This window comes from Knufia obscura (genome assembly GCF_036327395.1).
Source record: "Knufia obscura strain CCFEE 5817 isolate CBS 148926 chromosome Unknown scaffold_11, whole genome shotgun sequence".
Classification (NCBI taxonomy): domain Eukaryota; kingdom Fungi; phylum Ascomycota; class Eurotiomycetes; order Chaetothyriales; family Trichomeriaceae; genus Knufia; species Knufia obscura.
This window is the reverse complement of record NW_027042697.1, coordinates 457,948-482,869: the sequence shown is the minus strand read 5'-3', so window position 1 is coordinate 482,869 and position 24,922 is coordinate 457,948. Positions and strand designations below refer to the sequence as shown.

The following is a 24,922-nucleotide window of genomic DNA, read 5'->3' as shown; positions in this document are numbered from 1 at the left end:
GTTTGTTACAGATTCTTTGTCAAGCTCAGAATGAGCAACATACAACAATGGCGTACCTTCTTTCCAGGCGCAGATGTGGTTGCACTTACCTCCTGCAGCCCCAGCACACCAGCTATCGCACCGAAGGCACGAGACTATCAGCTCAACTACATTGATGCCTCAGTCGGGGCTTCTCCGCGAAAAGACGATGTTGGGCCTCCTTTACGGAAGCTGGGAGCAACGGTCGCGGGCTCTTCTCAAGTCAGGGTGTACCACATGATGGACTCGGAGCTCGAATATTTCGAGCACAGTTAGCATGACGGCTGGTAGCAAGCCAAAAAGCACAGCTCAAATGCCAGCCGAGCGTCGCAAGAACGTACCCTTACGATGGACGACCGGACCAGCTCAGCCAGCCCTGAACAAGATACAGATATATATGAGCTCACCTTGCACCAGCTTGCGACTCCGTCTTTCCGGCCCTGCCTTTCTTGCTGCGACACGAGCGTTTGATCTAAGTTTATGTCAGTTCGGTGATAGTTGCTGTTTCTCGATGCCATCTTGTCTTCTACCCGGCGTTGCTGTGGCAGGCATGCGCCGTTTGTCGAATCTATATCAGTCGAGGCGGTGGGCAAGCTTCACTGGGGGAAACCGCCATATCACTAGTTGACAGGGCAATGGCTAGCAAACGATAGCGATACTACCACGCTTTTGGCAGAGCCTTCCTCGAAATGGACGATGTTGCCGGGTCAGCAGCGTGGTCAAACGACGTGAAGTGCAGTGAGCACCAGGTCTGGGCCGCATAGCGCCTTCTTTCGCGACTCGTCCCCGAATGCAGTTTCTCGATCGCGTCGCGGTGTATACCAAAACATCAAACGGCCAGTTCACATCTTCTACAATAAAAAGCCACCCCAGCTCCTGCTTCTCGTTACAATATTTTGTTCATACTCGACAGCAAATTCTTCTTGGACCTTAGTTGCTCACACATCTTCATCAATACTTCGAGGACTTCAAATCGTTCTGTATACTACTACAACACAGAACATCTTCGCATTGCTAAAGGTCAATATGGCACCTTTCAGCTTCAACCCTAGAGCACCAGCGTTCGTGCCTGGTACACACACATTGCAATCCTCCTTGAGCGGCTCAGCTGTGCCACTCTCTCAGTCATTGGCATCAAGCACAACGAGCTCTTTGAATCCTGAAGCCGCTGTGTTTGTACCAGCGTCCACTCTAACAACAACCTCGACGCCCAGAACAGAGTTGCCTGCGACACCTTTACCAGAACGACAGCCACGACTGATGTCGAGTATAAGATCTTCTTCTGTTCGACGATCATACTCTGGATCTAGAGCCTCATCACCTCAGCGCTCTTCTTCAGTGCCACGTTACTTCGCTCCTCCAGTGATCAACGTGGTCAACACACCTCAATTTGCCTCAGTAGACACCGAGGACCAGTACAAGCCTCCTCTCATTGTTGATGGTGCTGGACCAGCATCGAGATTTGGCCTAGACCCAACAGCACCTGTCTTTGTGCCAGTCCTACAGCCAGCTCAGCAGGCGGTGTTTACACCAAATCCTACGGCACTCGAGTATGTGCCAAACAACCTTCTGATCGCTCGAGCACAGCTCTCCGTTATTCTAGGTCAAGCATTGCCTGAGGAATATGTCGAGCGCTTTCAGACAGTGGAACTGCCCATGCATCGGCTCGCCTCTCCAGTCGAAGTGTCGGGCCCTGAGACAGGTGAATCTGCGCCATCGACCGAGCAGTCATCAAGCTCTGAGGCTGCTGCTGTCGTGGATCAGAAACAGAACACATGCCGAGACTTCATCTTGGTTCCCAAGTTTCAACTAAACCCCGAGGCGAAGCGATTTGTCCCTCGTCTCGACCCATTGGCAAAGGAGTTTGTCCCAGCAAACTACAACTCCTGCAAGATCGTCATGAAGCGCAAGAACCTGAACCCGAAGGCCAAGTCCTTTGTGCCGGGTCAGATGTGGATGAACGCTGAGGTCGACGTTCCAGTGATGCCCGCTCTTGTTGTCCGCTGGGACATCATTAACGAGGTCTTTGCCCAGGTTGTGAAGCGAGCAGAAGCCCTCCAACTGACTCCCACCGACGCCACCACATGTCGGGCTCTGGTGAAGCAGTCGAACAAGTTCGTGCTTGTGCCTCGATCATCGATCACAAGCAAGTTCAACCCACTTGCAAAGGAGTTCGTGCCTGCTCCAAAGAACACATCCACTACTCTTGTTCATCGTATGAATGCGCGCGCACCAATATTCGTCTCGTGGGTGCCCTTCTTGGTACAAGCCTTGTACTGCTACCGAATTCTGGTGGCGGCGACAGCATACATGATGTCTTTGCCGAACACCTGCACAAACATCATTCGGCGACTGAACCCCCTTGCAAAGGCGTTCACACCTATCAAGGATATGGTTGTGCATTACAAGGATGGCGGCATTGGTTTAATCTTGACTGGAGCATTGCTTGCTATCAAGATTATTGCTTCAACGTCTCTTGTGCCGCTTGGGCCCTCCCCAGTCATCGGGCCGGCACTTCGTCAGAGACTGTTTGTGCCACTTCTATTCATGCTTTTGCCATCATATGAGGCCATGAAATTCAATGGCAACCACCTTGCGGTGCAGATGCAGCCGCTTCGATCAGTGGGTCACAACCTTCCCGCAATTGCCTTGGCCAAGGATGTCCCCTCATTGGACACCATCTTCGCCGGAATCCAACTCGATGGCGCTAGTGGTAGCCTGCAACCACTAGATGTGATCACGCTAGATTCATCAACGGTAGCCAACCAAGAGCTTGAGACCACGACAGGTCCTCTCATCGTCGACTCAGGGTCATTTGTGGTCGAGCAGGCAGAACTTGCTCAGGATGTTGAAGAAGAAGAAGAAGAAGAAGAAGAAGAAGAAGAAGAAGAAGAAGAAGAAGAAGAAGAAGAAGAAGAAGAAGAAGAAGAAGAAGAAGAAGAAGAAGAAGAAGAAGAAGAAGAAGAAGAAGAAGAAGAAGAAGAAGAAGAAGAAGAAGAAGAAGAAGAAGAAGAAGAAGAAGAAGAAGAAGAAGAAGAAGAAGAAGAAGAAGAAGAAGAATATGACCCGGAGGCACCTCTCGAGATTCCTTCTCGTCCTTCTTCACCCAATCCTGACAGTTGGGATCGCGACACAGTTTTTGATGCCGACGACGATTATATGACCATGGCACGACCCAAAAACTTCTATGATCCTGCTTTCGTCTTTGGCTTCCCTAAAATGGCCATCGCTGACATCGCTCAGCACGATGAGCGAGAGCTTTTCAAATCGTCGGACGCATCTGAAACTCTCGCACAGATTGATGAGAAGCCCAAGGTCGTTCATGTGAGAACACTTCAACCCTCTGATGTGCAGCTTGCACTCAAGTTCGATGGTCTGCCTGAGAGCAAGACTGTGCACTTTGGACCTGTGCATCACCTGAGCTTCCTCCACCAGCAAGTGCCATGCAAGAGCGATACCAGCCCAGCGGTGTCACTGGCAGTGATCTTGTCAGATCCAAAACCAGAATTGGCACCTGATGCAGCTAATACGAACTTTGGCAAACACACTATTATCAAAAATGCCTTCAAGTTCGTGGATCCAGTTATCTACACTGGAAACCCATCAGACCGTGCCTGGTTGCGATACCTCTCTGCATCAGGCAAGCAGGACAAAGCCATCGGTTGGACCTGGAAGTTTTATAACTCCTTCGGAACTTGGCAGAATGAGCCGCTAGATCCAGATGATGATGAACCTACATTGGATACGCTCAACCCGAGACATTACCCCGAGGACTATGCTATTATGAACGGTGTGAGCGACGTCTTCGGCCAGCCCACAGCCGATGGCTTCTATGCCACAGCTCTCTCCATGCACGCTCGCATCAAGGCCAAGCGGGGTGCTGCTCATAGGTCAAGAAAGGCCGAGCGAGATCGACTGAAAGAGAAGCCGACCAACATGAAGCCGTGGGAGTGTATACCTACGAGACTGAAGAAGGTCGCTCATACACCAGACTCTATGCTCGCTGAGGAGCTCCGGGAGCAGAATGAGGAGGAATATGACCCAGTTTACAGCTATAGCAGACTTTCGAAGCAGAGCAGTGCCCAGGATGATGTCCTACGTCCTGATCCTCGATCTTGGGTTGACATCGATGAGGACGGCGACGGCGACTCGTCAGATGATGGGAACTCGTCCGACGATGGGTATGATCACATATATGCTTACGACATTCACTACCCACAGTCTTCTACGCAGGCGGAAAAGGACTCGGACTCAGAGGCGCCACTTGCTCTGGAAGCTGATGAAGATGCAGATGCAGAACCAGCTTCGGCACCTGTCAGAACAGAGGTGCTAGATCCGGAAGCACCGCTTGTCCTATTACCTGTGATCAACGAGGAGACCGCCGTTGTGCCAGCGTCTGCGACAGAGGAGCCAGGCGCTTTCCGAATCCCAGGTCTCGTGGAGATCTACAAGACTGGCGTTTCTCAAACTTGTGATGCTCTCAAGCTGATTGAGGCTCAGGCTACACCAGATCCAGTTGAGCACAATGAAGAGGAAGATGCCTCGCTCATCCCACAAAGCTCTCCTGTGCCGGCCGGTGACGAAAATGACAAGGCACTTGTTCTCGCAAACAGTGACGATGGCTATGTTTCCGAAGACGAGCTCTTCGGCATGTCTTTCCGTGACGAGTACAAGCTCCTCAATGGAGGTCAGTCACCGCCAGAGTCGCCATCAAGGGATCCATCGAGAAAGTCATCGTCGGAGGAGCCATCATCAGAGGAGGACTCATTCGCCGACGAAAGCATGTCGCCTGTCTCATCGCTAGAGGTCCAGCGGATTGCCTCGGACGCGTTGAGAGCAACATCAGTTGAATACACGACTCCGTCGAAGAAGGGCGAGGAGTCAGATGAGGACTCTGACAATGACACTCCGGAGAGCGTCAAGAAGATCGTGGCCACTCCATCAGCACCGGGCATTCTGTTTGGTGCTTCTTCATCCGCGATTTCCGAAGGTCGTATGTTCAACGTGTTCAAAGACTTATCATCTCCACCAAAGTCCCGCATTCCACGATCACCAGCCATGCGTGATCTCTCTGCAGCCTTCCACGAAGGCGCAACCGCCAGAACCGCCCGCAAGGCAGTCGCACAACTCTCAGAAATCATGGAAGAAGACGAGGATCTTCCAGAATCACCCACACCTACACAAAAGAAGTCACGCTCAAAGTCTCTGTCAGATGTAAACAAAGACTTCCGTGACTTCTGGGGCATTCCGGGTCTTGGTGATAAGCCATTGACTGAGCTCACCGATGATATCCAATATGAACCACGAACTCCCATCTCAAAGAAGAAATGGAACAACCGACGGGCAAGCCTGGGTCGCTTGACACCAATCATGGACGAGCCTTCTTCCCCTGTTCCCCCTCGACCAGAAACACCAGTTGGGGTTTCATGGTCGGATATTATGATGACTCCAGAGCCGGCGTCTTCACCACCTCTAGCACCCTCCCCAGCCGGTACAGCTGAAGATATGGACGCCGAAACAGGCGGCGCAACAGTCGGAACGCCATATCGCGTGTCCTCCTATGATCTACCACGATCAACACCGCCATCAGCCCGCCCCGAATTCCCGGGTACACTCCGTCCGACCTCATCACCACGGTTTGCAAACAGCAGCGATCTTTCCCTCGGCGAATTTAACCTCGCACCACACCAGCACTTCTGGGGGAACTTTTCGCAGGTGTTTGAGCACACTGCGCAGCGGTATGAGGGTGAGGAATATGCTCGTCCTGCATCAGCCGCTGTAGCTGAGGCACCAGCACAACCAGAGTCAGTGGCGGTGAATGATGCGGTCACATACGCCGCACAGACACCTGATGATGTCCCGACGACAGCGGTGTCAAATGTGACGGTGCAGGGTGAGATGGTTGGTGCTGGTTCACCTCCACTCCCTGCTCAGCGGCCAGTACTACATCGATCGCGAACTAGTCGATTTACAACTTGGCTACGAGGTGAAGGATACATTTGACGGGGGAGCGCTTATCAGCCATTGCCGGATGAAGTCTCTGGCGGCGTGAGTGAGACCACAAAGAAAGATAAGGAGAAGCCAAAGGGCCTCCTACGAAAGGTCTGGGGGTCGTTGAGAGGGAAGAAATGAGGGTGTGAAGGAGTATGGAGTTGGATAGAGAAAAGTTTGGCTGAGATGGTTAGATAGTGGTATGGGTTTGGTATTGTTTATGATTGGTTTATCAATGAGGTTACAAGTTAGCGAAGGCGTTTGGAAGATCAAAGGCAGCGCGCGTGTCCAAGAAGGACCATGGATTGATGAGTTGGATTGAGATACCCTGTACACCATGGAAGGGTTGAAAAAGAAAAAGCGAAAATGTACAACACAGGGAAGGAGGGCTATGAGACATGATTTACGAGCTATGACAGACAGAGATACCCAGCCGCAAAGGCAGAAATGTACGAAAAGCAATGTATACTGTACACTACATGAATATGGATGTTCAATACAATACTAAATGACTTTCATTGCATTGGGCGTCCCCAGCGAATATGAGTATTCCAATACAACGATGACTTCCATTGCATGGCAGGAAATGGATAATACGTAGGAAGGACGACGGATAAGTTATGGATTATGGCAGAAATATCGTGCCGCACAGTCATGCCATTGAGACTCAAGCACGAAGCCTGCTGCTGATATTAATATTGTAGAAAGCATAAGCCCAATCACGTTAACACCTTATAATATATGATATCCTGTACAGCGTGTAGCGCCGGATGTTCCTTCCTCTCGTTGTCACGTTTCTTCGTAGCCCAGCTCGCACCACACACAGACATTGTGCCTCTTGAGCACCGTCATGCTCCTGGACAGATATCGGACTCTGGAGATCGACTATAAGCCTCTGAATCGTATCCAGAAGGAATGGTACGGGTCAACCATCACACCCTCCTATCCCAACTCCTCCCCATCTTCCTACACTCACACTCCTGCCCCATCCCAACCCTCTCGCACTGCTCACAGGAATTCTACTCCTGCCGCTGCACCTTATGATCCCCCTTCACCGCATCCGCATAACTCGGCGGCGCATTGACTTCACCACTGCTCGATCCCGCTTGTGGTCTATTCCCCTCCGGCACAGCCGGCGTACCACCCTGCGTCCCGTAATCCTGATTCTGAGGCCGCTGCTGTCTTCGCGGTGACCCCGGCCGCTGCTCATGACTGATATAGTAGTATGTCACGCGACCATTTTGATTCTGGTTCTGTGCTTCGTCGTCGGGAATAGTCTCGTAGTCGTATTCGGGGTTTTTGGCTATGATGTACCAGGCGTGGAGGAGGCCGGGGAGGTAGCCCAGGATGCAGAGGAGGATGTTGATGCATGAGTCGGCGGAGCAGAGGCCGGATTTGATCCAGACTGGGCACATGGGGTGTTAGTAGTGTGTAGAAGGATGTTGGTGTGGTGGTGTGATGTTACTTACCTGCGATGGGTGGGAAGAGGATGGCGATGAGGCCGAGGAAGATGTCGCCGCAGGACATGGTGGGTTGTAGTTGTTCTATCGATGTGTGGGTGTGGCTTGTGAACGGAGAGTGGAAGGGATAGTTTAAGTGCTTGCGACTTGTCTATTATGTTCGGTCGTTGGTATGGCGGAAGGTAGGAGTTTGAATCGTGGTTGCCTTCGAGTTCAGTCATGCAGGTACGAACAGGTGATCCATGCAAGCAAGTGGGCAGTGACAGCCACTGGTGGCCATGTCGCGTAATGCCTGATTCAGCTTAGGGTAGTTTGGAGGCGGTCTACGTCATCGCACTTCACCAGTCAAGACTCAGGCGTAGCCGTAAAGAGCCTCGTACGTGCACGTACTCGCAGAGCACTGCCCTCCGAGTGTTTGTAGTAGGTTCTTTGAAGCACAAATAATGTGACTGGCTGAGTTCGATCCTTTTGACGGTATTGATTGAGAAGAGCCGCTGATAGCCCATATACTCTAACATGCTCTAATCGAGCGCAATGTGTTGGGAGAATCGCTCTAAAACTAACCAAAATGCTCATGTATATGCTCCCAATGAATCACAAAACCCAATTCGCCTGCCTTGAGAGAGTCGCTTTTCTATACACTGAGGGGACAACCATCCTTGCCGTACAAAACCGCTTCACTCATGTGGCTCGCACCCCAACTTTCTCTTCTTCCCATGTGCTCAAGAAACTTCCCATATCATTGATGGCACCATCAAGGTCAAAAGCTTCGTCGTCTTCGTGAGCAACACCATTTTGGCCGCTAATGAGCAAGCTATGGCTAGAGCCTACCTGTTCTGGCAGCTTGCCAGCGCATTTTGAAGAAAGCGTAGCCGCTACTGCGGAGGAAAGAGTGTTTGTGGATTTGAGTATTGATTTGGCCGGTTGCGTTTTGTTGGCTTGAGGTGAATGAAGATGAACTTCAGGATGCGGAGGTGAGTTGTCCAATTGCTCGACCGAGGTGTCGATGCCGATATCTGGCTCGTTGTAGAATGGTGGAGGAGACGCTTTTTGGAACGAAGACTTTGCTGTCTGATTGGCTTTCTGGATCTTGAGCACATTCTTAATGGACCCATTCGCAGGGAGCGCAGATGAGTCAACAGCAAACGACGCAGACTTGCGCTTATTGTTCGCCTTTGTCTTCTTTGATGGCGCTGGGGTCTTGCTGAGCGCCTTGGTCTTCTCAAGATTACGCGGACTAGATTCGCGTCTCGGCGATGGAACATGAGGTGGCTCCCGATTCTCTGGATGTGATGCTGCTGGAACACTTTGCGCCTCTGCCTCGATCATCGATGATACCTTATCAATAACATCGGAAGCAGTAACGTCAGGCTTGTTTGCATGCTCCAGAGAGGTAGGCACGGTATGGTGTATAGAATCATCGAAAAGCTCAGCTGGAGGGTTTGTGATAATGTCTGGGGCCTTGGACAATAGGGCACCTGAAGAAACGTTGGATGTGGAGGTCTGCAATTCGGGCCTTGGCTGAGCAGAAGGCATGACATTCGTTGACTGCATTTCAGACGCCGCTGTTGAGGGAGGCGGAAGCATAGATCTCGTACTGGCCTTTTCTTCGGTAGGGACAGCTTGCTCATAATGCGGCTGTGGATATTCTTCCTGCCGAAGCTGATCGTCAATCGAGGTTTCAAGCTCCTTAAGCTTGACTTCAGACGCAGCAGGGCTGGGTTGCGGCTGTTGGTCGTGGTAGACAGAGGTCTCTGTCTTCGGTGCAGGTTGAGCTGCCTCTAATCTGACAGAGGTTAGCATCTTGGCTGCATGCTTCGCGACCTGCAAGTGATCAGCGGTCATGTTCCCTGGATCAACATGTCGTCTCTTCATTCTGATGATTGCCGCTTCCGCCCGACTAGAGTCATCCACCTCCTGCTCGGGAGCACGCTCCGAAGAGGGCTGTCTCTTCCTTGTTGTTTTCGGGCTGGCGGCCTCGAGAGCATTTTGCAATCTTGAATGGGCATTGACAGGATCTACATTTTTCCCATGGTTGGGAACGATGGTTTCAAATGACTCGGCAACACGCAGATCCGGATGCTGAATAGGCGCGTGGACATCTTGACTACTGACTGTGATGACCTGCTTAGTGGGCGTCCAATCTTGTCGTGAGCTCCGAGGTCGAGGTGGCTGCTTTTTCGGGGTGGGTGATGTTGGCTCTACAAATGAGGTCTGCTGTGGGAGAGCACTGTTCCTCCGTAACCAATTTTCGACTTTCTGCTCCGGGCTAGTCTGGTCAAGATGCTCGGAACGAGCTCTTTCGAATATACTCGTAGAAGTTTGCGGGGTTGGTTGCTTCTGGTGGTTTGACTTCCATGGCGTCTGGCTTCCCGTGCGGTCTCTCCTCAGGATTTTCTGTGCTCTTGATACAGCAGTATCCTCAGCCACAGTTTCATGCTTCCTCTTCTTGCTTTTCGGGGCCCAAGGATTTCTCCAACCATCGTCGAAAGGACCACGTAGACCAGCACTCAAGATAAATAGCCCTTCCCCTCTCAAGTATGCTTGGGCATTTGCCTCAATCCGACTCCTCTTAGCAGCCCTTATCTTTGCCAACTCCTCCGCATCACCCGCGTCATCTTCGTCCTGAGTATAGACTACGGCTCCTGGGAGGAGGATATCCTCGTCAAAATCCATATCAGGTACATTGCGAGGATATTCGGGCGGTTGGGGCTTCATTGCTGCTAGAGCTCTAGATCAGGTCGTGCAGGTTGCCACAACTGCATCCTGATGCCGCAGCCAGAAAAAATCCTCAATCAGTACACTACCACCCCCATGTCCATTCGCTTTCTCCCTCGAAACAACAACAGAAACAGAAACAGCTGCAAGAGCGACCGAGGATAAAGAGTTTGCTTCCTACAGATCGAATGTGACGTGTAAAGAAGATAAAGATGAACGCGACTCCGTCACGATTCCAACACGCTTGCTAGGCAACGAGCACGCTAATCTTAATTGCATGCAGGAGCACGAGGAGTTGTCACGAGCCGCCCGGAGTTCTGCCATTGACCTTATCGATAACGCCCGCTGGAACTTTTTCTGGCTTCGACTTGGGGAGTAGCAGGCGAGGAAGGCTTGTTGCTTCACCGTGACCAAAAATGCGGCTTCCCTAGAATATTCCGACCTTTCTCTTCTTGCAAACCGTATAGCGCTGCTGTATCTACGTGCGCGCTCTCAAAATGCCGGGCCGCGCCTACTCGCCCGCGCTGTCAGAAAATGAAGTCGACATAGGGAATGCCTTATTTGGTGGAGATTCAGAAGCAGAGCAACAGGGCACAGGTGTGATACAGAATGGCCAGTCGAAGCAGGTGAACGGAGCGCAGACAATCACAGACGTGCTGGGAGACGCCAGTGACAGTGACGATGCGGCTATTCTTGCAGCACAAGCTGCCTCGAATAGAAAGGCTTCGAATCTGAAAGGACGAACGGTGAAGAAGGGTGGAGGTTTCCAGGCAATGGGTTTGAGTGCGAATCTGCTCAAGGCGATCACCAGGAAGGGTTTCTCAGTACCTACGCCTATCCAGCGAAAGACGATTCCCCTTCTACTCGGACGAAAAGATGTGGTGGGAATGGCACGAACTGGTTCAGGCAAAACAGCTGCCTTCATCATACCCATGATCGAACGGCTGAAGATGCATAATACCCAGGTCGGAGCACGAGCCCTTATCCTCTCGCCTTCCCGAGAACTGGCACTACAAACATTACTGGTCACAAAAGAGCTCGCAAAAGGAACAGACTTGAAATCTATCTTGTTGGTCGGCGGTGACAGTCTTGAAGAACAATTCGCCGCCATGTCAAGCAACCCGGATATCATCATTGCTGCTCCTGGTCGTTTTGTACATCTGATGGTGGAAATGAATCTGGATTTGTCCTCAATGCAATATGTCGTCTTTGATGAAGCCGATCGACTTTTCGAAATGGGTTTTGCTGCTCAGCTGTCCGAGATTTTGTATGCTCTTCCTCCATCGCGGCAGACCTTGCTATTCTCTGCCACACTACCAAAGGGACTGGTTGAATTTGCTCGAGCTGGTCTACAAGATCCTTCTCTGGTTCGATTGGACGCCGAGAGCAAAATCTCTCCAGACCTGCAAAGTGCTTTCTTTACTGTCAAGTCCTCTGAGAAAGAGGGTGCATTGCTGCACATCTTGCAAGATGTTATACATGTGCCAACGAGGTCGAGCCTGCACAACGCCGAGGACAAGCACGATCACAGGCAGCACGGCAAGAAGAGGAAGAGAGATGACGGTGAAGACGGGAGTGTCAAGCCAGCTACCAGTCCTTATTCAACCATCGTCTTTGCTGCTACGAAGCACCGGGTCGAATATTTGGATATACTGCTACGAAAGGCCGGCTATGCTGTTTCTCATGTCTATGGCAACCTTGACCAGACTGCTAGAAAGGAGCAAGTTCAAGCTTTCCGCTCTGGTCGAACCAACATCCTCGTCGTCACAGACGTTGCAGCAAGAGGTATTGATATTCCTATCCTCGCCAATGTCATCAACTACGACTTCCCATCACAAGCAAAGATCTTTGTCCATCGGGTTGGTCGAACAGCAAGAGCTGGCCAGAAAGGCTGGGCTTACAGTATCATACACAATGCCGATGCGCCATACCTGCTTGATCTACAGCTGTTTCTCGGCAAGACTCTGAAGCTCGGTCGAGCTAAACCACAAGATGTCAACATGGCAGAAGAAGTAGTGGTTGGCAGCCTGCAGCGAGACCAGATGCAATCGCACTCCGAATATGTCAGCAAACTTCTAGAGGTTGAGGTCGACTTGTTCACGAGCCAGAGCGCAGCTAACAATGGTGATAAGCGATACCAGCAGACTAGACCTTCAGCGTCTGCTGAAAGTGCTAAGCGCGCAAAGGAGGTGACATCGTCTTCGAAATGGGGCGAGCTACATCCGCTCTTTGCTGACCAGGAGCACGACCTTGAAGCAGAAAGGGAACGCATGTTGGCAGTTGTAGGCGGCTTCCGGCCTGGTGAGTCTATCTTCGAGGTCACTGACAGACGAGGAGGCAAGAAGAATAACGAAGAAGCCATCGAGGCCATCAAGAAGATCAGATCTGGCCTTGACTTGAAGAAAGCCAAATCACAAGTAGCGAAAGCAGCCAGGGAGATTGAGGAAGGCCACGAAGAGGATGGGATGCAATCAGATGGTATCGAAGAGGACGAAGACGAAGTCACAGTTCAGAACCCGGACGCACTCCTGTCAGCCTCCGACTCAGAACTCGAAGTGACCTTCTCGAATCACAAGCCAAAGAAGCCCAAATCATCCTCAAAAGCTGTCGCAGACTTCGATCCGGAAGATTCGACAGCCCGTTACCGCGACACCGAGAACTTCATGTCCTACCTTCCGACCGACACAAATCTCGCCGAAGATGCCGGCTATAGCGTCAACCAAGGCTCAGACTTCACTACTGCCGCCCGCGGCGCAACAATGGATTTAGCCGGCGACGACGGCACAAACAGCAATAACCCAACCCAAATCATGCGCTGGGATAAGCGACACAAGAAATACGTTCGACGCACCAACGACGATGATGGCTCAAAGGGAGGAGGGCGTCTTGTCCGTGGCGAAAGTGGCGCAAAGATCGCCGCAAGCTTCAAATCCGGCCGCTTCGAAGACTGGAAGAAGAAGAACAAAATGTACCGCATGCCACGCGTCGGTGAAGCAGAATCGGCCTCTGCAGGCGGTACCAACACCCTTGGCGTAAAACAGAAGTACAAGCACAAACTTACACCCGAGGCCAAGGCACCAGATAAGTACCGCGATGACTTTGAGAAGAAGCGGAAGGTGTTGAAGGAGAAGAAAGAGGCAGATAGGGAGATGGGTATATACCCGAACAAGGGAGGCAGGAACGATAGGAAAGATGTACGTGGTGTGAAGAAGGGGAAGATCACGAACTCGACTGAAGATATCAGGAAGGCGAGGAAGCTGAAGGAGAAGAGACAGGAGAAGAATGCTAGGCCGAGTAGGAAGGGGAAAGGGAGGTGAGGTAGTCAGATTATACCTCCAATTCCACCCGTACCATATCGTTCCTATAAGTTTACTGCCCCTGTTCCCATGCGAACTGGGAACCCTGCTTTAACCGTTACTGGCGTCTTTCCCACCGCTGATGCTCGTGCCTTCCACGTCACTAAGTGGCTATCGCGCCTTCTTCCCCTGCCGATCGTGCCTTCCATCGTCAATACAGCGGGTCGCACCTGCCTCCCTTGAACAAGCGGTTGGGCCTTCTGCTTTCGACAAATTCGCGGCTTCCCCGCTCACTGCTATGCATCGTACCTTCCTTACCAAGATATCGGGATCGTACCTTCCCTTCTGGCGATGCCGGTCGTGCCTGCCTTCTTCACAGTCGCTCCTTCCTACACACGTTCAGTGGTCGTACCTTCCTCAACTGGCGATAAATCGCGCCTTCCTATTCTGTCTACCGAGCCCGGCGAGCCGCTCCTTCCTCTCCACTGTTTTTCGCCCGTCGTGCCTTCCTTTACTGATCTACTCGGTCGCGCTTTCCTCCTGTGATGCTTGGACGTACCTCCCCTTTTACTAATGCCGGTCGTGCCTGCCCTTCTGTCCAGTCGCTCCTGCCTCGCCACCTTTGGCGGTCGTACCTTCCTCACGTCCCTACTTGTCGCGCCTCCCTGTTCAGCGAGTCGCACCTTCCGCCACACCATATCCCACCCATCGTGCTTTCCTTTACTAATCTCGTCGGTCGCGCTTTCCTCCTGTAATCCGCAAATCGTGCCTTCCGTGCTTCACGACCTCGATCGCTCTCTCCATCTTTATCCGGCGTACATTCCATTGTCATTGTCAAGGTCGTAATTTGCCTTCCTTCTACTATCTCAGGGCCGCACCTTCTCTCTCAACAGTTGTACCTTCCCTCCCCACAGCCACAGTCGTGCCTTCCCTCGACTTCTGAGAACCAGGTCACGCCTTCCGATCACCAAACTGCACCATTCTTCCTGCCCCCGTTCGTGTGATCTGAATCGTGCCTGCCAGACACCTGTTCACCAATTGCACATTCCCGAGCATTTAGCGCCCACAGCATGGCAGTGGTGCCTTCCCCTTGCTGCATCCACATCATACCTTCCTTCCCATCCTCCCATCGATACAACCTGGTCGCGCCTCCCACGTCTACTCTGCTATTCATATCTTTCTCAACATAGTTGTCAGATCATGCCTCCTTCCGGCTTACTCACGACGACCGAGGCCCCCCTTGAGCACACAGTATCGGCCTGAATCTGACTCGTTGTCCTACCACCGCCAATAAAGTGGCGTCTTCCACAACGGAACTGCATATGGTCCGCACCTGCTTCGTGATATGCTCGGGTTGCACTTTCAGTCGCCCAGACTCCCACTGCTGTCGTACCTTCCTCGCCAAGTGCGTTAGATGCACCTTCCTTCGCACATTGGATCAGGTCGTACCTTCCCAGCATTAGTTGACAGGCAATTCGTACCTGCCTCGCGATTGAACGGTCACGGTCGTGCCTTCACTGCAGTCTTCTCCCCCTTCTCTGCATCGCGCCTTCCACCTCAATCCGTGCCACTTGCGTCTTGTTGGTCGCGCCTTCCGTATTTGCTGCATACCTACTTCAACGTAGTACCTTCCTCAGAGCCGGTACCACCAGCTCAGTCAGTCGCATCTTCTCTGTCCTCTAACCGTGTGTTCTGCACGGTTTCAACATACGATATGCACCTGCACTTGACTTACGGTCATGTTGCGCGGTCGCGCCTGAACTGTGTTTTTTGAGGTTAAATTAGTGCTCGGACCTGATTGATTCTTTGATGGTACCGACCCGTGGACTGGCAGGCTTCGTCGGCACAAAAGTAGCGAGGTGCAGCCGAAGAATCGGAGCTTTGTGCTCATAGTCATTCATTATTCAAACGGAAATATGCCCATGCGTGCTCCATTGAGCCCCCTGCGACGCCTTGCGATGTCCGACATGCCATTATGCTCTGAACGCTTTCCTAAACACCTCCTCCAATGCTCGCTTGCTATTCCCAGATGAGTCCGTTGAACCCCCCGTACTCGAAGGAAAAGTCATATAACCTAAATCACACCAATTCTGTCCACCGACAGTAATATCTAAACATGAGAGATACTTGCACCATCCGCATTGCTCCCTGTAACTGTAGAAGTTGGTTAATAACACAACGAAGCCGATCAGCACACCAATAAGACATCCGGCTCTAATCAGCCACCACGCCCACCATGCTGGCTTCCTGTTCTTGAAGAAGCCGAGGGGCTGTTTGGCGAATCTCGTAAAATCGGCTGGTTTTGCGATCGTGGTTGTGGCAAATGCTGAGTCTTTGCCGTCGTCTTTGAGTGCGCCGCTAACCATGGGTATGTCCGTTTGCGAGCCCAGTTGACTATAGCTTGGTTTGTGACTGGTTTCGCCGATTCGTTTGCGTAGTGAGGACGGAGAATGAAGGATGCAGATTCCTAGCACGATGCCCATGAGAAATCCGCCAATATGACTGAAGTTGTCGAGGCCTGGGAGCAAGCCGAGCACGAATGAAATGATAATATCGAACATGAGCCACAAGAGGTCTTTGCCTGGCGATTGTCGTTGACTCCAGGTGTAGAAGAGGTCAAGGAGGACGAGAGCCAGGATGCCGAAAAGACAGCCTGAAGCGCCGGTTGATGCGATTGCTGGTGCGGCGAAGTTGCCACCAAGAACAAAGCCGAAGATACCACTGCTGAGATATACAATGGTGAAGCGGAGAGTGCCAATTGCTTTCTCCATATCTTTGCCTAGGGTCAACTGGAGGAGCATGTTAAAGCCGATATGAATGAGTCCGGCGTGAAGGAACATGGGTGTTATGAAGCGGTACCACTGATCTGGATTACTGTATTCCAGACCTCCCAGGCCGCATAGCTCCGCGAGATGGCACTGGTTGTTTGGATCATTGGAAAGGTTGCTGGTTGTATTAGGACAAGGCCATGGTGTGTCGGGATATGGTTCGTCACTATCTGGGAAATATGTTGTTCTCATGCAAGGCACGAACCGAGCGCCCATGTTGACCAGCACATAGGTCGAAGGGCCGATCATAGGGTTGAAAGATGGTTTTATCATGATCGGCGAGCCAGTGATTATTGCTGTGAACTCGTTAGCGTCCTATCAAACTTTGCTAAAAGATACGACTTACAATTCCTGATAATCTCCACTACGAAGACAGTAATTTGTACCAAGGATATAAAGTAAACGAACCATGGCACCTTGCCCGAGAAGAATCCTTTCTTCTTCTTTTTCTTTTTCTTGTTCTTAGTCGTAGACGGTAACAGGGCTGGATGCGGTTGCTGTGACTCTGGTGAGGGAGGATATGCTGTGTTTTGGGTCGACGGCCATTCGTTCTGGTTCGTATGTATTCTTGCATTATTATCCGCAGGCGTCTTGTTTGAAAAGGTGTTTGCGTGTGAGGGATTGTTCAATGGAGGTGGAGATAGTCTCGACTCGGACTGGTAGGGATCATTCGAATGGTACGAAGGTGCCACTGATGGCGCTGGCTGACCGTGGCCGGCATAGTAATTGTTCTGTGAGGGTGGAGGGCGATTTGACCGGGCTGACGGATTAAATGCCTGGTATTGCTGAGACGAACTCTGGTAGTACTCGTTCGCAGCCATTATGCTGAGATGTGTATGGAAAGTTGGCTTAAATGTGGGTGAAGGTCTAGGAAGGTCCCATGGGATTATGTTGTACTCATGTGCAATGGTCGTAGTCAAGCTGAGTTTAATAGCAAGTGCGTTGTGCTGTGAGTTCAGGCAAGAGCCCGCTCTGAGCCTGGTTCGTGGGCAGTAACGAACGTCAATCCGACTCAACGATGTTTCGGCAAGTGATGCTGATGAACGCCTGAGGCTGCGGAGGGTGACAATAATCTAAGGAACCAGAAGGGTCGTGGTCTCGCCTCAAGAAACGGCCTGCTCGCAGGAGGTCGTGCAATGTTTCAGATCCAAAAGTGGCTTAGACAAACCAGGCCACGCACGATCCGGACCTAAACTTCTGTGCTAAACAAAGCCTGTTTCTACCGGCTACACAGTCTATTGGTCAATAATCCTTGCCGGTGCTGTAAGATCTGGTACCTGCATAAGATGGCAAATTGTTCTTTGTCCATCTATTTTGTGTCGCAGCGTTCTGCTCAAAGTCTGCATGTATCAGTGCAAGACCAGGTGTTTACGCCAGCAGTTGTGCCATGGTTTTAATGTTGCTGCTATCTATACAATACTACAGAAATCCAAAATGGGCGTGACATGCGTCCGCCATACTGTACATGTATCATGGTCGTGGTGGCCATGAGGCTCGTGATACTCGTGGCTCTCATTGTTCTCGTTACCTATCATCCTATCGGGGTTGTGTCGCGTCCTGTGTATCCTGTCCATATACTTTCGTGCCCCGTCAGCTCTTCGACCCGACCAGTCCTTCCAGCGGCGCGTTTCTCAATCACAATCCAACGGCGGGCCTCGCTTGCCAAATAGATGGTCATGCCCGGATCACGCGTCTGTTTCGAAGAGTTCTTTGGGCGTGTCCAGGATATCGTTTGAGCTTGAATGCTTGTAACGATTGTGTTAAGTTCGAGGAGGCTGAACTCGCTTGCTGCCCACTGCTATCCGTTTCGCTTGAACGTAGCCATTCTGGAGGACTTCCGTGCCGGGTCGTTGCTCCGCCATCACTTCCTCGCACGTGTCAAAATGGTTCGTGCATCGTCAGCGCACAGCGCCTTGCTATTGTGATTCGTGACTTCATCCACAGACCTGCTCCAGCCCCTCATACGCGCCAGTGATATACCACACAAGCCGACATATCATCCGAATGAGAAATGGCTGAAGCCCAAAGAAGAGCCCATAGCACAGTAACGCCAATATTCCGAGCATGATAGTGTTGAGAACAACCTTCTCCCCAGGTGTCATCATGTACAGACCAAAAGTGACTTCGTACGTGTAATACCGCAGTCGAACGTAATTCGAGACTTTCGTCGGTATCGATATTCTAGATCGCAGGGTGGAACGTGTCGAGGATTCGGAGCTGAGCAGATTTAGTGTGCTCACTTTGGAGGAGAAATAGTTCGGCTGTGATGGTCCGGCTGAATCAACGAAGAGGGGGAACGGTTCGAGGACATGGTAGTCTGTTCCCATATTGTGCAGAGGAAGAGGTGATTGCGGTTTGGGAGATAGGGCGTCCGCCGTCAAGGTGGTGTTCTGCGCTGTTTTATGCGATCTCTGTGCGAGCTTCGCTGCCGGGCCTTCGAGTGTGGCTTTGCGTGATGGTACGTATAGCTGAGTACGTGCATTGACTAGCGACTACTTAGCCCTGCTGTGTTACGATGCAGAGTATCAATGTTGTCTCTGCAATACTGCTGGAAGCAATGCGCTGGCGACGAGGTACTCTGCAGAGATTGAATTGAGGAAGCCCTCAGATTGCGCACGATAACGGACGAAATTGATGACCGAGAAAAAGCTCAGGAAACGGCAGCTTCGGCAAGCACGAACCAATCGAACGCATGCAAACATGGCGCTCCTTAGTCAGAACCGTAACGATGAAATGATGGTGATCAAGCTCTGCCACGAATCATATCAGAACCTTCGTACTCGTAAAATGATTCCGTATCGCAGCTCAAAGCAACGTTCGGATACGTCGGAACTAATCTTTCGAGATGCTGTACGATAGACTTGATCAGTTGGTGCTCAGTAGCAGCCGGTCTATCGACATGGCAATGCGCAAGAACGAACCTGCTGCTGAACTGCCTACCTATCGTTGTAAATGAATGCGCCGAACAAATAGTCTTTGCTGAAGAATTGAGGTTGCGGCAAGACATCACCATCAGAAGAACCATCGAATGAGGCGTCCACTGTTCCCGCAGCCATCCGCAGCTGCCGGCCTGGTGGATGTTCGGCGCGCTCCAGGCTCTAGAGTACTGTCGTTGCGCCATAGTTGGTCAGAAATCCTGGGGGTGACCAAACGTAGAAGCGCTCAGATTCGCATGCCTTGTCAGTGAATCAACAAGCACATTCCATGAAGGTTATACTATCATAGTCATACCAGGGACGAGGTTCAGCTCAACCAGACCGGAACCACAAAGATAGATTTGTATTTGATACCGAAGATATTGCTACCGCCAATCCTGTTTCTTCCTCGGCACATCACTCCCACTATCAGGACTACTATCCCCATCACTATCGCTAACCTCAAAGCTTCCTACCTCCCCATCCTGCCCAGCAAGATCAAAGTCCTGCCGCTGTCTCCTCCCACCTCCAGACTTCAAGAAATTCTGCATAGACATCGCGCCACGACCATGAGTAGCCGCATTGTCCTCGTAGCTATTGCTCTGAGCGTCCTGATAATGACGCCCTGCACCTTCGCGCTGCTGAGGCTGATACGAACCAGAACGTTGTCCATTTGCTCTCGCGTCTTGCAGGCGTCGCTCTTTCCTTCTTGCTGCTTCCTCCGAGGCGATCATCCATTTCTGGCTGACTTCCCAGCGCCAGCCGTCGCCTGTTGTGTTGGTTACTGGCAGGAACCACAACCAGCGACTTGGCCCGAAGACGTGTTGCAGATTTCTGCGCCAGCCTAGGTCGAAGGCGTTTGGCATCTTCGAGGTCTCGTTGTCATCGAGGTATTCTTCATACCGCTCACGTTCGCGGTCGGCTTCGTAGCCTGAGTAATTCTGCCGCAGTGCTTGCTGCGCTGGGGACACATTGTCTCTAGCAGGGAAGTCGCTATACTGAGATTGCCTCGCCGGTGTCTCTTGGAAGGTATGTCGAACGCTCGGTGTGGGAGACGAATGTTCCTCTCCTTCCTCATATCTCAGTGCGCCTGGCACGGCATTGGCATGGAACTCCAGTATTTGACCTCCAGCTCTTTGCAGGCTCTCGGAGATGCCTCCTTCGGAATTCCCCCTCCTGTGCTGTATCTGCTGATCTTGCCTGTTCTGCTCGACCTTGCGCCGTATGCCTGCCAGGTACCGCGTCTTCTCCAGACACTCGATCGTGGTTTGTCCTCGTACGCAAAGGTAAATGTGCCATGCTGTGAACCCGGTGATCACAAGCCCGATAATGCCAGCCAGCACAGTCAGAATGATTACTTGGACTGGCGCAAAGTCTGAGAGGTACTGCCGCGACTCGAATACCTCAACCCATAGCCAGTATGCCGTGCTGACAAAGCACACCCAACAGAAGAGAGAGGTGTAGATCAGAAACAGCACGAATACCTTGTAGTTGTGAAGCCCCAGACATGTCGACAACCACGGACAATGGTGGTCCATCTTCAATACGCATCTCTTGCAAGTCGAGCAGTGGTGTGTCCGATCTGGCTTTGGTACTTGACATTTCTTACAATATCGCGGGCCGCCAGTCGAAGAGACGGTAATTGTATCAACCTCGCGCATGTCCATCGTTGGCTCTGCTGTCGGCAGTACCGAGTACCTCCCACCTCTTGCGTCTCTTTTCGAACTCTTAGTTGGTGAACCTGGGTCTGTGAAGACTGCGATCGTGTAGCAGGTATTGAGCAGAATATACATCAATACGCCTAGTAGAGATAGACATCTTCGCGACCATGGTACCGTAGGTGTGGTTTCGGTAGGTCTGTAGCCTATGCTGGCTTCGACCGACACAGCCCATGTCGTGAGACCATAGACGAAGGCGAGTGGGAAGTAGGTTGCGACTAGGCAGCAGCCTCGCTCAACTTTTCGGGCGCATGGTCGGACTCGACGTTTGAACGATCCTGGAGGAGGCGAAGGGGTAGATGACCTCGAGTTGGCCATCTGCGATTTGAGGATGTTGTCCTTTTGCTACGAGCTGTTCGTCCGGGCGCTCATGATCGACGTCTCGGTATCTGACTTGTGCTGAGGCAATGGAGATGTCGATGAGGGTGGTGGGAAAGGAGGCCTTGTTCACAGCCTTGTGACTTGACGGTTCACTGGTGATATGAAAGGGATAATGATGATGCTTGGTTGTGGCGTAGTCGTGTTGCTTGTTGCCGGCTTACGAATTGATCCCGTGTTTCAGGCCTGTACCACGGCTGCGGCTGCCGAACTCAGCCAAGCTCCCGCAAAACCCCTAACCGCCGCGAAACGAGACGCCGCTTCACGGGCAGTCGGCGACCACAATGCTTGATAAGTTAACTTTCAAAAAGGTCTGGAGTATGTCTAGACAAATGTTGCACTATGCAAAGAATTGAATTGATAGGATTTCGACTATATCTTCTAATGAGTGACTATAGTAAGTGTTCGCAAACAATGAAGCTCATGTTGAAATGAGCTTTCCGCTTTGACTGTGCTCAGGAGTGTTGAAGCTCATGAACAGCAAGTTGACCCTTCTTTCCTCCTTCCCGTGTCACTATGACTCTTCGTCTTCACCAGCTCTAGTAAACGTGCTCTTGGCACGTTACATCTTCTCCTTCAACATCTTGACTGGTTCCCTAACCATCACATCCATCCTAACTTCTTCGTCGGAGCGCGTAAGCCAGATCTGCTTTCGCAAGCTGTAGCCCATCTTCCCATAGATCTTGACATTGATGTCATGAGAACTTTCAAGGTAGCATGGTTGCCCAGCACGATCGGCCTGTATACGTCAGCTGGAGCTTCTGTGGAGTTGTAGTATACTCACCACAGCGCTGACATGCTCGATCAACTGTCGAGCATATCCTTTGCCACGACTTCCAACCTTGGTTCCGATATAGTTCAGATACCAAGAATGGTCATCGCGATCACCAAGTACTTCTGCCTTGGTCGTGGCAAGAAGAGGAAGAAACTCCTTGAAGAATCGTTGCTTACCTTCTTTGCTCAGCTGGAAACCTAGCCGCCACATTCCGCTGCGACAAATCGTGAGCAGATCATCGATATTCTTGCCGGGAGGCATCCACAAAGCAACGGCATCATAGTCAGGACCTACGGTAGTCACGAGTCCTTTCAGACAGTGGGCGTAGGTCACGTATTCCATGGCTTGTCGGTGCAGCGTATATCGCTCTTCTTCGCTCCAGTGGGCTCTGTCGGGAGTGTCAATCGCATATCGAACGACATGGTCGTCCTTGAAGGCCTCGGCGAGACATGCTGCAGCCTGTCGATATTCATGCGGTGGCACAACACGAACCTGACTGCTGAGAGGGTCGGCGGCGATTCGATCAGCGGTCGAACTACGTTTTTCGATCATAATAGTCGAGTCTAGGACTGGAGCAATGATACTTGCAGCAGCCATGATTGCGATACTAGACTTGCTATTCCTTGACATCGGGTTTCAGTATTCGGTGGGGATTGAGTCTTCTCACTTACTGTCTCTTGTTCAACCCTGATTATTACTCGAAAGATTATTACTTTCAGCTGGACGAGTGAGGTCGCCCGTGTGTACTGATGACAACTGAGCTCTCGACACTGTGACGTATCGAGAGGGATATCGCAAAGTAGCACAACACTCGCGTAGTTCAACCGACATCAGCTTTGGGTGATGGTCTAGCTGGGCTAGAATATGAGGTAGAGTCGAAGGGGATTGTTTTTATCTGAGCAATGCAGTGACACAAAGACTGTTTGTTTCCAGGTTGGAGGACGTCTGGAATAGGACGGAAGCGTTTGCTGTAGGTAAGGCAAGGCAAGGCTTGGCTTGGCTTTGGCTTGATTGATGTCGATAGAGAATTATTCTCGTTGAGTAATGGGTAGTCGTAGGATCTGGTAGCAGTAGCAATCAGAACGCAGTTGTGCACGGGCAAGGTCGTACAGAACACTTTGGAAGGATGCAAGATGCTGAGTTGAGAACTTCAGATGAAGCAAGGACGGAGCAACATATATCATGGGGTGCCCTACGTCGTCTGGTCGAGATTACAATCGCCTAAACCCACATGTGTTTAGCGATTGGCTCACTGTTCTCGCAGAAGGGCGTGGGATGCGTGAAGGTTGCGCTATCTGGGACGTCACCTGATGCCCGCATGTACTTTCCCTGTTCGGCGCAGATCGACAAGCTATTCGCATTGCTTATTCGCTGCTTTGGTGAATCTACCGTCCACTTACAGCCTCATGACCGCGTACTCCATGTCCAGCAGGATTCGGGGTACCACTAGTGTGGGATAATGTTTCCGTAAGCTCGAAACGTCTGCACTTGAGACCCTGGTATGATCTGGCTGTGCGGCATGTTGCTTCTTCTCCAAGCTCTGCCAGGCCTTGCTGCGGGCACCTCAGGTACTTGGATGGTCCTCAGGCATATTCTTGATAGTTGTGAGACCAGAGGTTCCTCCTCCAATTTACAACATCTTCCGTCTTCGTCGTATCACTCATACTTTCGTAACATAGGTGGTTGCGTACGTCCTGAATGTGCTCTAGAAGTCAAGTACAGCCCACGTACTTTCGTCAACAGTGGTGAAAGTCAAGCCCATTTCAACCAGTTCTTCTGCGGCTTTGTAGACGTCGTTCACCTCGAGGTTCGTACCGCTGGCAATGAGCTGAACATGTAGTCCTTCGTTGTTCTGAGGTCCCTCTCTCAGGAATTTGTAGACCGTTCTCGCACGTGGTGACATAGACATATTCGCCGGCATTTCTTTACCACCAGCGTTGACTGACCCGTCGCCGTTCGCCTGTCCATTCTGACCCATCTTCTGGTCGTTTCCGGCTGACACCGGTGGACCGAACTTGAAAAATAGATGCATCGCAGTTGCCTCAAGCAAATGGTAATTTATCTCATTGTAGTCAGTTATAGGCCGTATGATGTGTGCTTGTACATGTCGCTTGTCGTGAAAGGCTCGTAATCGTCCCCAGACTCGGCAGTATCCATCCTCCACCAGTTTCGGCTTGCTCATGTCTGTATCCACCTGATCTTGGTTTGACTCGCTGTCTATCCATTGCTTGACTTCAATGATGTCTGTGCCATCATCGATCTTGTATGTAATGTTGGTCGCTTGGGTGCTGATGTTGCGAATTTGCCCGACAAATGTGAGTTGTGTGGCAATGTCGCCGTCGATCTTGAACTCGGCATCTGGATGAGGGTGGTTCGCATGGAGGATCTGTTTTATCGTAACAGGCCTGACTGTATCTTTGCCATAGCCTCCTTTGCCTGTAGCTGGACTGCTTTGAACTTCGCCGCCGACGAAGCCACCACCATCTGCCGCGCCCTGTGCACCATATCGTGTGCTGTAGTTATTGTTGTAACCGTAATCTGAAACTGTTAGTCTATCTTCTCGAAAAAGAGATGAACTACCCTACCCATGGTGCCTGCGATTGAGTGTAGGGGTCAGATTCTCGGGAAGCACAACAACAACGATTCTATACTGCATGCAACATCACAGAAAATCACTTTGGTTCGCATCGCATCCTCGCGTCTGCCTCGCGTCGCAAGAACGCGTGACGTACTTCTATGGTCGACCTTAGAGACATAATAGCAGATGTCCGACCTCTCCCTAGATCTGTCTCCTCCGAGTCTCAAGCTACTACTATTGTCAATGT

General features: G+C 51.3%; 9 protein-coding genes across 9 annotated transcripts; 3 read left to right on the top strand and 6 right to left on the bottom strand.

The window, feature by feature from the left end:
• Positions 1 to 47: 47 nt before the first annotated feature.
• Positions 48 to 294, top strand: PMZ80_008475 (uncharacterized protein; the record flags this gene model as incomplete). Its single annotated transcript, XM_064876875.1, has 2 exons — positions 48 to 52; positions 99 to 294. The coding sequence occupies 2 exons, from the start codon at positions 48 to 50 to the stop codon at positions 292 to 294; spliced, it is 201 nt and encodes a 66-aa protein (XP_064727262.1).
• Positions 295 to 1,044: 750 nt separating this feature from the next.
• Positions 1,045 to 6,021, top strand: PMZ80_008474 (uncharacterized protein; the record flags this gene model as incomplete). Its single annotated transcript, XM_064876874.1, has 1 exon — positions 1,045 to 6,021. One exon carries the CDS (start codon positions 1,045 to 1,047, stop codon positions 6,019 to 6,021), a length of 4,977 nt encoding a protein of 1,658 aa, XP_064727261.1.
• Positions 6,022 to 7,028: 1,007 nt separating this feature from the next.
• On the bottom strand, positions 7,029 to 7,536 carry PMZ80_008473 (uncharacterized protein; the record flags this gene model as incomplete). Its single annotated transcript, XM_064876873.1, has 2 exons — positions 7,029 to 7,414; positions 7,479 to 7,536. The coding sequence occupies 2 exons, from the start codon at positions 7,534 to 7,536 to the stop codon at positions 7,029 to 7,031; spliced, it is 444 nt and encodes a 147-aa protein (XP_064727260.1).
• A 614-nt stretch (positions 7,537 to 8,150) lies between these two features.
• On the bottom strand, positions 8,151 to 10,187 carry PMZ80_008472 (uncharacterized protein; the record flags this gene model as incomplete). The annotated part of the gene is made up of 1 exon (XM_064876872.1): positions 8,151 to 10,187. The coding sequence occupies one exon, from the start codon at positions 10,185 to 10,187 to the stop codon at positions 8,151 to 8,153; it is 2,037 nt and encodes a 678-aa protein (XP_064727259.1).
• A 497-nt stretch (positions 10,188 to 10,684) lies between these two features.
• On the top strand, positions 10,685 to 13,504 carry DBP10 (ATP-dependent RNA helicase dbp10; the record flags this gene model as incomplete). The annotated part of the gene is made up of 1 exon (XM_064876871.1): positions 10,685 to 13,504. The coding sequence occupies one exon, from the start codon at positions 10,685 to 10,687 to the stop codon at positions 13,502 to 13,504; it is 2,820 nt and encodes a 939-aa protein (XP_064727258.1).
• A 1,952-nt stretch (positions 13,505 to 15,456) lies between these two features.
• PMZ80_008470 (uncharacterized protein) lies at positions 15,457 to 17,132 on the bottom strand (the record flags this gene model as incomplete). Its single annotated transcript, XM_064876870.1, has 2 exons — positions 15,457 to 16,607; positions 16,658 to 17,132. 2 exons carry the CDS (start codon positions 17,130 to 17,132, stop codon positions 15,457 to 15,459), a joined length of 1,626 nt encoding a protein of 541 aa, XP_064727257.1.
• A 2,480-nt stretch (positions 17,133 to 19,612) lies between these two features.
• On the bottom strand, positions 19,613 to 21,262 carry PFA3 (palmitoyltransferase for Vac8p; the record flags this gene model as incomplete). The annotated part of the gene is made up of 1 exon (XM_064876869.1): positions 19,613 to 21,262. The coding sequence occupies one exon, from the start codon at positions 21,260 to 21,262 to the stop codon at positions 19,613 to 19,615; it is 1,650 nt and encodes a 549-aa protein (XP_064727256.1).
• Positions 21,263 to 21,884: 622 nt separating this feature from the next.
• PMZ80_008468 (uncharacterized protein) lies at positions 21,885 to 22,694 on the bottom strand (the record flags this gene model as incomplete). The annotated part of the gene is made up of 2 exons (XM_064876868.1): positions 21,885 to 22,061; positions 22,107 to 22,694. The coding sequence occupies 2 exons, from the start codon at positions 22,692 to 22,694 to the stop codon at positions 21,885 to 21,887; spliced, it is 765 nt and encodes a 254-aa protein (XP_064727255.1).
• A 1,108-nt stretch (positions 22,695 to 23,802) lies between these two features.
• On the bottom strand, positions 23,803 to 24,686 carry ssb2 (Replication factor A protein 2; the record flags this gene model as incomplete). Its single annotated transcript, XM_064876867.1, has 2 exons — positions 23,803 to 24,635; positions 24,683 to 24,686. The coding sequence occupies 2 exons, from the start codon at positions 24,684 to 24,686 to the stop codon at positions 23,803 to 23,805; spliced, it is 837 nt and encodes a 278-aa protein (XP_064727254.1).
• Between the last annotated feature and the right edge of the window lie 236 nt (positions 24,687 to 24,922).